At 48.6% G+C, this 12,082-nt stretch overlaps 2 protein-coding genes across 3 annotated transcripts in view; one reads left to right on the top strand and one right to left on the bottom strand.

The window, feature by feature from the left end:
* Positions 1-12,082, top strand: part of RFTN1 (raftlin, lipid raft linker 1) — a 62,132-nt gene that overhangs the window by 47,538 nt on the left and 2,512 nt on the right. Inside the window, exons 4-5 of the mRNA XM_033212746.1 lie at positions 3,280-3,383; positions 6,704-6,785. Coding sequence (XP_033068637.1) covers positions 3,280-3,383; positions 6,704-6,785 — 186 coding nt within the window. The remainder of the gene's footprint in view (positions 1-3,279; positions 3,384-6,703; positions 6,786-12,082) is intronic.
* The window catches only part of OXNAD1 (oxidoreductase NAD binding domain containing 1), a 58,206-nt gene continuing 56,501 nt past the window's right edge, over positions 10,378-12,082 (bottom strand). For both annotated transcript variants that reach the window (XR_004437351.1, XM_033212743.1), the window contains one exon: positions 10,378-10,968. The gene's annotated coding sequence lies outside the window, so the exon portion shown is untranslated. The remainder of the gene's footprint in view (positions 10,969-12,082) is intronic.

Here is a 12,082-nt window from a genome sequence, read left to right as displayed (position 1 = left end):
GTTTCCTACCACCTTTCTTAGCTAATGCACTTAAAAGTGTCTTTCACTGACAGGCTCATCTCGTATTTTAGAAATGCCATCTCTTTACTATATTGATAAATATGCAAAAGGGCTACGATAGATGCTTACGGAAAATCACATTTAACATTAATTAAGCCAAGACCATCCCAGATAGTTGGAGTGGGAGAGTCTGGCAGAGTGCAACATCTCACCCCTACCATTTGTATTTTACTTGTCAACGCACCATGTGATGGCCAGAAATTAACACGTGAGATTGAACCTTCAGCTCTCTCAAGCAGGGGTACGTTTTGTTGTGTTTTCCCTTTTGCTTTTTGGTCTTTATGATTCAGTACCCTCTGGCTGACATCTCCTACCCTGAGGGGAAAAAAATGTTTGGGAGAAATCCCGCTGTTTTTTTCTTTAAGAGAGTGACAAAATGAAATAAAACGGAGCAAAATAGAAGCAGCCGGTTTGCAGTCTGTCTAAGCAGGCCGGTTGGGCTGCAGCAGGGGTTGTTCATTGTCTCGCAGCTCTGGGTGCCCACAGAGAAAACCCGGCCCGGGATGCAGCCACCAATAAAAGGACTCCATTCTGCCACTCAGGGCTTTGTGAGGCGCCAAAGCTTGTCCTGGTTGCCATGGCTACTGTCTGATTGTGGCGGGTTTGTCACAGTGCTTGATAAAGTGGGAAGGTTATTCTTGATAGGCCCAAGTAATCATAACCTCGCAAAGCTTGAGAGTGTGGATTTAAGATTGTTTTTCCTCCTCTCTTTAAACTGGGAATATGGGGATGGGGGCAGGGATTCTCAGGATAAAGCAACCTCAGGGCTCCTTCAGCAGGTGGTGAGCGTGGCACCCAGCAGGAGGAATACAGGCTGTGCTCATCTGGAAGGGAGGCATGTGTGTGCCTGGAGCCCAGGCAGAAAGGACGGTTACAACTGCTGGGCCATCTCTGGCCTGATAGGGGCTTCAGGGAAGGGACCAGAATGGCATTCTCTCCTGGCCCCTCCTGTAAACAGATTATTCTTGTACCTCTCTCTCCTTTCCTCCCTTCCCTCCTCCTTTCCCCCTTCCTTTACTAAGTTTCCTTTTTCCCTTTCCCCTTCTCCACTTCTGCCCTGTCTCAGTCCACTTGTGCTACTATAACAGGATACCTGAGATCAGGCAATTTATATAGAGGACAGACAGTTCTTGGCTCCTGGTCCTGGAGGCTGGGAAGTCCAAGGTCGAGGGCCTGGCATCTTGTGAGGGCCTTCTTGCTGCGTCATCCCATGGCAGAGGGGCAGAGAATGGGGGAGAGAGCAGGAGACTGAACTTGTAGCCTCAAGCCCTTTGCCTGAGTCGGCATTAACCCATTCACAAGAGTGGAGCCCTTCTGACCTAAACACTCCCATGAGGCCTCACCATTCAATGTCATTGCATTGGGGATTAAGTTTTCAACACATGGAAACTTTTTGGCGGACACATTCAAACCTTAGCACTTTCCTTCTTTTCTCCCCTTGCTCCGTCCATTCCCTTGCAGTGCAGCAGAATTTCTAACAGAGCTGATCCTTTAAAAAAAATTTTTTTTTCTCACATGGAGAATTATGGGAACAGATAGATTTGAGACAACAGCTGATACATTCTGGCCACAGATTTACAGACTTTTCTTTTGCCAGGAGGGACCTACATGATTACCTAGGCGGTTGTTCTCAGACTTAGCTGTATCAGGACTACTGGGAAGGGCTTTTTAAAACACAGATTCCGGGGCCCTACTCCCAGAGTTCCTGATTCATCAGGTCTGGGATGGGGCCCTGAGAATCTGGGCTTCTAACAAGTTCCCACGTGATACTGATGCTGTGGGCTCGGGGCCCATGCTTTGGGAACCACTGACATAGGTCAGTACCCATTTTATACAGCTGAGGAAACTGAGGCTGCTGAGGGATAAGTTAGTTGTCAAGGGTTCAGGTGACTTGATAGCCACTCTGGAACTGGTGTCCAGTTATAGAAGCTTTAAAAGCCATTTGAAGAGGCAGGGTAGGTAGGTTGTTCCTCCTCTCCCTTCCATCCCACTCACCCAGGGTATCCAGATGAGCTGGTTTTGTTCCCAAAGGGCCGCCAGCAGGACAGCCACTCACCACACATGGCCCCCTTCTGGGTGGAGCACTCCAGACCATAGTCATGTGCGCTGCCTCTGAGTTAAGCCAACCACAGACCTTGGCACTCTAGGCCTGGCTTTGCCTTCTAATTTTTGCCCCAGGAAGCCTACTTTGACTGTGGCTGGGATCTCTCCCACCTCTGCTGGCATTCACAGTCTCATGGCCCTGCCAGAGAGCCCTTAGGTTTTCAGTTCCTGGCATGTTTGTGCTGTTGTCTCTGCTAGCCTGTGAACTCCAGGGGCCAGGGCCGGGCCTTTGCACCCATCACGGCTCTAGAGTACCTGATAAATGAACTTTGTGCGCATATAGGGTGGAAGGAATCCGGATACATAATTGAGATTTTCGTAAGCCAACTACAAGAAGCCAAACTATGACGGATGGGGAGTCCAGTTACACACAGGGCAGGGGTGGGAGCTACACTTTCAGTGTTAGTGAGGAGCCCAGAGGAAGAAATGAGGCCTGTTGCAGTGAGAATGCCTACAGAGGTGGAAGCCAGTGCAGGGGCCTCACATCAGGGCTCTCTCCCTGTGCCAGCAGGGGCTGAGTTTTTTAATTGAAAGACAAATGTTAGTTCCCCCCGATCCTAATTTGAAATAAAACATGGCAGCATTCATTTATCCCTGCAAGGTGGGGCACATAACACAGGCAAAGCGGCTGCTGCGTGTGCACACACGTGTGGATGTGCATGTGTGTGTTGCTACTGTGGCTGGACACTAACGACTTGATCATTTGTCAAATGTAAGTTAACTCCTCACAACACACTCTGAACTCATCCAGAGCAGCACGTGTAGTTACATGCCCTGGATACCGCTCAGGGGCGCAACCATTAGGCTTCGTCAGTGAAACTCACGGGAGGCTATTTGTCCAGATGAGAATCAAACAAAATTAATGGATTAATCTTTTGGCTCCAATTTTTTGCTGACATCACAGACTGAAATGGGGCCCAGAAAGAAATCCCATGTTGGCAGTCTGACTCCAAACTTTTAAAGTCTTCAGCAAGCATCGGAGCAGGAGCCTCTGAGCAGCCGGGCACCGCCACTTCTTTTCTGCATTGCTGGATCGGCAGATGGAATAGTCCCCTCTCATTGCTTGGGAGTTGGCTTGTGGCAGCAGCAGCCCTAATGCTAGCCTTGTTCCCCCAGGGTGTCGAAGTGCAGACAGACTACGTGCCCCTGCTGAACTCGCTGGCGGCCTATGGCTGGCAGCTCACCTGTGTGCTACCAACTCCCGTCGTCAAGACTACCAGGTAACAATGACAGTAATCATTAGGATTCTATTGAACACTTCCTCTGTGCTAGTCACTGTTCCTAATGAGCACCTCATGTCTATAAATTATTTAATCCTGTGCAAGAGGCTGGTAGTTATGTAAACTCTCCCACTGGGAAGCAGCAGAGCCAGAATTTCGCATTCTTAACCACCGTCACCCAGAAAATTCCCCTGCACCCCTCTTCCCACACAGGGGGCTCTGTGAGTCATTACTGCCCAGCATGTCAAAGATGAGCTGCTCAGACTGAGGGGGTTCAGAGCCTCCAGTGCAAAAGAAACTCAGCACCTACTATGTGCCTTGTGCTAGGCTAGGTAGGCACTTTATATATAAATATCTCAGTCCTCAAAAAGAAAAGAAAAATCCTGTGAGGTAGAATTGTATTATTATTAAACCCATTTTGCAGCTGAGAAGAGTGTGGCCAGGGAGGTGGAGGGACTTGCCCAAGATCGCGGCACTGGTCACCAGCTCCACAAAGGGACTGTAAAGGCCTGCCTTTCAGGTCTTGGTGCGGCATTCCTTATAATTTCAGGTTCATGCTCATTTGTCCACTCTCAGATCTGCTTACGTTCCCTTGAGCCCAGTCACAGCAACCATGAAAGGCCCTCCATCTATATGTTGGGCTTACTATCCAAATTAGTCCTGCCCTGTGGGGCTGTAAGCATGAATATGATTCCCATTTTGCAGATAAGGAAACTGAGGCTAGGGGAGGCTTGGTCACATACTTAAGGCTACCCGCCAGTAAGTGGCAGAAACTGGGCCTAGAACCTCAGTCCGCAGAGTCAGGCACTTTTCCTGGAGCAGGCCACCTCTCTGCTGACCAGTAGGGATGTCCCCCCCAAGAGCTCCACCTTCTCCAAGCCCTGCTGCATATTCACCACTGCAGAGTGATGGACAGCATGGGCAAGGCTGGCCACCAGGGTGGTTGAGAGTGCAGAATCCTGGTGATAATTGATGTCTTTCCTAGTCCCTCCTCTGGCTCACCAGGATCCTCAGATTCCACATTAGGTCACAGTGGGTCATTGCACCAGGGGGAGCCAGTCTGTGGCCACTTTTAAGCCCCTTGGCCACTGGAAACTACCATGTTCTTTCTCAGCCAAGACTTCAACAGGCATAGGGCAATGCAGTGGTGTAGAAAGAACCCTGGATTTGGGGCCTGAAGACTTGAACCCAAGTCCTCAGTCTGCCACTTACCGTGTCATGTTGGTCAAGTGACGGTAGCTTCTCTGAGTTAGTTTCCTGGTCAGTTTCCAGAGGACAAGACTCATAATGAGAATGTATTTGAATGTGAAGGCCCAGCTGGTTCTGAGCCATCTAAGTCCAGGGACTACAGACAGGTCTGTCTGTCTCAGACCTTCACACCTGCTAAATAATCCTTCCTAATCCTCCAACTCCCTGTTCCTTAAACGACCACTTATGGAGAGTGCGTGGAACTGGGCAGATCTGTGTCTGAATCCTCACTGTGTGATCTCCAGCCTGCTCGAGCTGAGCTCTTGTTTCCTTCTATAAAAGTGGGAGTCGGATTCCGTGGAGCATTGAGGTGAAGCTTAAATGAGCCATTATGTGTGAAATCACCCAGCCCAGCCGCTACACAAAATAGGTGCACAGCAAATATTAGTTATCTCCCTCCTTTTTCTTAGAGACTTTGTAGCTGAATGCAGTAACATGTAAAGACACTTACTTACAAAACAGAGATTTAAGAATTGCAAATTAAAACCACAATGATATATAGCCTCACACTGATTGGGATGGCTACTATCAAAAAGACAAAAGATAAGTGTTGGCAAGGTAGAGAAAAGAGAACCTTTGTACACTGTTGGTGGGACTGTAAATTAATATAGCCATTATGGAAAATAGTACAGAGGTTTCTCAGAAAACTAAAGATAGACTTAGCACATGATCCAGTAATCCCACTTCTAGGTATATATCCAAAGGAATTGAAATCAGTATGCAGAAGAGGTATCTGCATTTTCATGATCCTTGCAGCAATATTCACAACAGCTGAGAAATGGAAGCAGCTTAGGTGTCCTTCATCAGACGGATGGAAAAAAAAAAGTGATATATATATATATACACACACACACACACACACACAATGGAATACTATTCAGCCTTAAAAGGGGGGGTCGGGGACATTCTGTTATTTGTGACAAGGATGAGTCTGGAAGACATTATGCTAAGTGAAACAAGCCAGGCACAGAATGACATACCTTATACTCTCTCTCGTATGTGGAATCTAAAAAAGGTTGAACTCATAGAAGTAGAGAGTAGAATGGTGTTTACCAGAGGCTAGGGAGTGGGGCAGATGGGCAAAGGAGAGATGTTGATCAAAGGGTACAGAGTTTCAGTTAGGAGGAATAAGCCTTGGTCATCTATTGCACAGAATGGTGACTATTATAAACAATAATGCCTTGTATATTTTACAATTCCTAAAAGAGTAGCTTTTAAATGTTTTCACCACAAAAAATGCTAAGTATGTGAGGTGATGGATTTGTTAAGTAGCCTGATTTAATCAGTCCACATTGTAAACATATATCAAAACATCACACTCTACCCCATAAATATACAATTATTATTTGTAAATTAAAAATAAAATACAAAATCATCAGAAGGGTGGAAGCAGGGGAAAAAAAACACGGTGATCTTCTTTACAATATTTCTATCATCTTTAAAGGCAGCTCCGGGGTCCTGCCTTCCTGGGAAGAGAGTATTCACTGTATTGTAAGATACGAGCTGCCCCTCCCTCGCCTGTTATGTTCATGTGAGCCAGAGTTAGTTAACAGGCACTGCCTTGCAGGGCCTGCCTGGTGCTGCGCAGTCTTTGCTGTGCCTGCAGGAGTCATGCATGGCTGAGACCCTGGGTGCAGCCATGACCTCTGCCCAACAGTCCTGTAGCAGCTGGAGGGCTGAGCTCATCACCCAGGTCCTTATCTACCTGCCCATCATTACCAGAGACAGATGTGGAAGAGGCTCCTGCCCCTTTGAAGATCCACTGAAGCAGCCAGTGTGTCCTCATTTGGCCAAGATGCTGTTACTTCCCATTAAGAGAATGGGCATGTCCAGCTAGGAAGCTCACTTTGTAGGGATACCCAAAAAGCTTCTGTTGGGCATCTGAGGTAGCCCCTTGGAAGCAAGGCTGGATGCCTGGGCAGGGGAGAGTAGAGCAGGCGCGTCTTGACGTCTAACCTGTCATAATCCCGTGGGTGGTCTGCTTTGATGAAATTAGGGATGGCAACATCTGCGTCAGGTTTTGGGTTCCTCTAAGGCATCAAGTGGCTCATTCTCAGCTCCGTGTGTTACAGTGAGGGAAGTGTATCCACCAAGCAAATTGTCTTTCTTCAGAGACCGTGTCTACCTCAGAAAATCAAGAAGAAGGAATCAAAGGTAAGAGACTCTGATGGCCTTCCTAGGTTTTCCTCAGCAGGGCTTCATCTTCAGTGGATTTTCTGCAGCATTTGAGGGGGTAGCCTGCTCTAGCTTACAAGGGCTCGCAGAGCCCAAGGAACACCTGAGCCCCTGGCAACCTGAATCACATCGCAGGCTGCTAACATGGGACAGCCAAGGGAGCTGGAGTGCCTTGTCTGCCACTGTCCTGCTGGGCAGGCCAGAAGGATGGAGGAGAGAGGCTCTTCTGGAGGCTCCAGCCTGCCAGATATTCCCACGAGGATGAAAAGAAGGGTACAAAGTCAGTTGCAGCCTGACCACAGGGTGGGGATGGCTTGAGCTCATGGCCAGCTTCTTTATGTCTTTTTTTTTTTTGAGACGGAGTCTTGCTCTGCCACCCAGGCTGGAGTGCAGTGGCTGGATCTCAGCTCACTGCAAGCTCCACCTCCCAGGTTTATGCCATTCTCCTGCCTCAGCCTCCCGAATAGCTGGGACTACAGGCGCCCGCCACCTCGCCCGGCTAGTTTTTTGTATTTTTAAGTAGAGACGGGGTTTCACCGTATTAGCCAGGATGGTCTCGATCTCCTGACCTCGTGATCCGCCCGCCTCGGCCTCCCAAAGTGCTGGGATTACAGGCTTGAGCCACCGTGCCCGGCCTTCTTTACGTCTTAATCTCATTACCAGCTAGTTGGAGCTCTGGCCTGCCCTGTTAGATTCCTTAGGACATTAAAAGTGTGGTGACCTGGGCAGAGAGACCCTGCCAGAATCTCTTCATGACAGGCCTAGACCCAAAGGCTTCCGTGTGACAGCTGGTGATGCTAGCCGTAGCCGGTGGCAGCAAGTCCTCAGGCCAGGCTGTCCTCAGAGATGCCCAGGGCCCTTGTCCCACGTCTCTGGACTCTGAACTACCCTAGAAACACAGTCGCAGAGACTGGCCTTCTCAGAGAGTCTTCTCTGTGATTCCCGAAGGTGAGCACAAGGGTTGCACGAGGTGCAACCCTTGTGTCAGATGACTCTGATGCTTCCCACCCCGCCCTGAGCAGTCTGTGGTGCTTTTCCTGAGGATGTTTTCACCAGTTGCTGGGGAAGAAGCCAGTGAGTCGAGTGGACCCACCAAAGTCTGAGTCAGGCGTCACCTGGATTTAGCTCACTGTACCTTTGATGGCTGAGGCCACATTCTTGGCAGGGCCTGCCTGACCTGCTCGGCTTCTCACTCCTGGCATCACCCTGCGTTCCTCGCGCTTGGTTCCTCGTGTTCTTTGGACACAGAGCCCTGGGAAGGAGCATCAAGCAAATGAACAGATTGGAGCAGCCCCTCACCAGCCAACAACTCCAGGGGGAGCCCACTTGTGGAAGGAGTGCCAAGGCAATGGTGACTTGAAGCCAGATGGGCTGGAGTGTGGAGGAAGGTCTTTATCCAGGCTCTGAAGGTGTAATGTGACAGGTGATGGCACAGTGGACCAGAAGGCAACTGCCAGCCCACCATCAACCACCAGGAGCAGGCAGCCACCAGCTGGAAGATGGATCGGCTGCAGAGCGCTGTCAGTTTCAGCTCAGTCACAGGCTCACAGGGACTGCGTGCATTCAGCAAGTGCGACATTCAACACGCAGCACACATGAGGGCCCCTGTCAGATGCTGACAGACACCCGCTGCAGCCTTACGGAGGGGAGATGGTGCCACCTTTGCCTAACAGCTTCCTGATGGTGGGGCACACAGATTCCAAAAGAGAGACACGTGGTTGGATGGTGGTGTGAAGGTCATGGCATCGCATGCAGGGGGACAAATCAGTGGAAACTTGAGTAGGCAGGGAGATTTTAGAGGTAGATTTATAAAAGCTGTTGTAATAAGGTAGAACTGACTTTCCTCAGGGAAAATTCAGAGAAGATGGGACTCACTGTTTTTGCAGTCAGTAAAAACTTCTCATCCCAAGCAGCTGTACTCATCTGGGTGGACTGCTTTCTCTTTCCATGTACCTAATGATTTCCTGCCTCATTCCAAGACTGTAGGTGACTGGTGTGGAGCACTTGTTCTACACAAGACCCTCTGGGTCACCTCACAGATAGGAGTCCTCCAGAGAGGGGGCTTCACAGCCAGACTCCTTGGAAGAATCTTCTGCACTGGGTGTCCCCTCCTCACTCCTCAGCTGACATGGGTCAGCATCCTGCTCCCACAGGCCTGTGTCCCCTGGTGAGCGAGTCACTCCATCTAGTCCTCATCATGCGTGAGCTCTTGCAGCCCTGATGCTGGGACCACCCCCAATCCCTGAAGCAGCTTTCTCTTGGTTCTTTCCCACCTCATTCTCCTGGTTTCCCACTAAGTTCCTCAGGGTTCAGACCCAGCCCCATTTCTCCCTTCACTCTTGCCTCTTCCTTAGAAAATCTCTTTTATCACCTCTGTGCCAGTGACCATTCCGCCTGCATTTTCAGCCCTCACTGTGCCCCAAGACTCCAGCTGCATCCATGCTGTGGCTCGAGCAAACCTGACTCTCCCCCTCCCCACACCCGGCCCACCGCCACCTTATCTAGAGGAATGGCATCACCCCTTAGGGGCTGTCCCTGCTGACCCTCCCCTCTCCTTCCCCTATATCCAATCTATCCTTAAGACCCATCTGTGTTAGGTCCCAGAGGCTCTGGAATCCCTCCAACTTTTCTCTACCATCACTCGCCTCAGCTACTGCAGTCTCCTAATAACAGATCTCCCCTTCAAATAGGTTCTCTATTCAGAGCCCAAGTGATCTGTTAAAAAGGCAGCTTGAATCCTGTCATCCCACTGCTCAAAGGAGTTCTAGTTTTGTATGACTCTGAAGACAAAGATGGAAATCAGTACTGTGGCCCTCAAGGCCCCAAGGGATCTGGCCCCTCTTACCTCCTCTGCCAGCCTCCCATTCTCTGTGGCCTCCAGCTCCTCTGTGGCCTCCAGCTCTTCTGTGTCCCCTCTACCAGGGACACTCCCCTCCTTTCTAGCTCTACTCGAGCATCCTTTTCTCAGGATAGTGCTGTCTCCTTTTATACCAAACCAGACTCCTTTGTACTACACTGGAAAAGAACCACGTTCTTCTCCTTCAGAGCTCTCCTCTGGGCTTTTAGTTATTTGTGATCATTATTTTATCCTTTCCAGACAGAGTCAGACATAATCTCCACAAGAGCAAAGACCTTTTTCCTGTTGAGACCTTTTAACTGGTGCTCAACAGATACTTGTTGAATCAGTGAATGAGTAATCAACTTCTGAGCGAGGACATACGTAGTATGTCCAGCATTACAACTTAAGAAATTGCAAGACTGGCACAACAAGGATGTGGCATATTTAGTCCTCTTTCAATCAGCAACATGGACAGAATTTTCTAATCAAGACTTTTCAGCACTGGAAAGAAACCTCTGTGTACGTGTGTGTGATTTTCAAGGCAAATATTAAACTCCTTCAAAGGGAGTAGGTGATTTCTACGATTCAGGGGAAGACTTCCTTCCAGCTCAACTACTTGAAGTGGCCACATAATGGGCAGTTTTAAAAATATGCAAATTAAATCCATTGGCTCCTGCTGACATGGAACTCTGGACACACACTGCTGTAAAGTGAAGGGTTTCTTTTCTTTTAGACAGTTATTTCTGAATTGGGCAGCTAATTGGATTTGGTGACACACCCAACTGCCACAGATGCTCTGGCTTGGGAAGGCCAACTCAGTGCAGCCTGTTTTATCTGCGGCTTGCTGGTTAAGCTCAGAGACTCCCCCGGTCCTGCTCAAAACATGGAGTCCATTCCCCAGGCTGGACTGCCTGCCTTTAAATGGTGTGGATGTTAGACCTCACCTCAGAGGCTCAACTGAAATCTGGCACACTCCAGGCCTCCTCTTGCTTTCTGAGACGTCTCCTTTTTGAATTGCTGGGATCTGAAGCAGTTTTTGCTGTTTGTTTTCTACCGTTTGTGTTCTCGTTTTGTATTGTATCAGGAGATCAACAAGATGTGATCTTCTACAGGAACTGGATATGGCCAGGCATCCAGAGGAAACTATGGAAGCTCTGTTGTTTATTTAGCAAGAGCAGCCCCTGAGAGAGTATCTGGGCTCCTATTACATGGAAGGTCAAGCACGTGGTGGAACTGTCCTCAGTAGTACACTGCACAACAGCAGAGGGCGCTACTCACATGAACTACAATATGAATGGAGCCCTGGAGGTGTGCACCGCAGCCCTGGAGGCAGAGACAACCATTTTAGAGATCAGTAACTTGAAACTCTGATTCATAACCTGCCTAAGGACTGAGAGCTAACAAGTGCCAGCACTAGGATTTGAACCTATACAAGAATGCTTTGACATTTTAGCACTTAAGGCCTCTTAACCAAAACAATCACCACTTTTTTGGCAACAGTAAAACTTCCTCTGACTTCCCTGAGAGCCGACTGCCTCTCGGAGTACTGTATTACACAGGTAGGCTTCACTGGTCTTTTTCTAAAGACATGTAAAATGACATAAAATGTGAAGTGGCTCTGTTTTGGAACATCCATTAAAAAAAAAAAAGGAGAGACTCTTACATTTGAGCTGGAATAACAGCAGCAGCTCCTAGCACGGGGCAGCAGTTATGAACCATAACACGGTGCCCGGAAACTATGGAGGCTTGGTGGAGGTAGCCACGCTCATGCTGAGGGCTAAAATCGGTGGCCTCCTCTGGTGGGTTTGGAGCCTTGAGATGCCTGCCCGGCAGGCACGGATGAAGGAGGAGGTGGGTCTGAGACAGTGCTTACCCTACAGAGCAATTCCATTATTGGGATCCTCACAGTTTGGGTGGAAGAAGCTCCACCCATCTCCTAGGGGAAGTCTGCAGCTATAGTATGAGACATTTCAAAAGAGGTCAAAGGAGAAACCCATCCAACATTGTAAGGGAACTCATTTGGGGATTTTGGGGGGTATGGGGTGTGGGAAAGGACCAGATAAATGTTAAAATCCTAACCTCAACATGTATTTCACTCATGTTTCTCTATTTTAATGGAACATTCCATTACCATTCTTATCTAAAAGGTGCTAAATCCAAGAATCCTAAAATGTATTAAATCTCAGAATTCTGTATTTAGGCAAATGTTTTATCTGAGGAAATAGATCTCTACTGTGGAAAACTACAAAAATGGCAGATTTTTAAACATTTACATAGCACATTTTTGGTTTTTCCTAGCAAAGCGCTCAGAATGATTTACAACGTGGTAAAGCCTTAAGAAATCATTTCCCACTGATGGTGCAACTGCATTCCTGGGCTCCCTTCTCCAGCCCAGCAAGAAATCATAGGAACAGAGAGCTCCCTTTTTCTTTCAATT

The sequence above is a fragment of the Trachypithecus francoisi genome, unplaced genomic scaffold (assembly GCF_009764315.1).
Source record: "Trachypithecus francoisi isolate TF-2019V2 unplaced genomic scaffold, Tfra_2.0 Lachesis_group0, whole genome shotgun sequence".
Taxonomy (NCBI): Eukaryota; Metazoa; Chordata; class Mammalia; order Primates; family Cercopithecidae; genus Trachypithecus; species Trachypithecus francoisi.
Note: the sequence above shows the minus strand (reverse complement) of the source record. Positions and strands in the feature narration are given on the sequence as shown.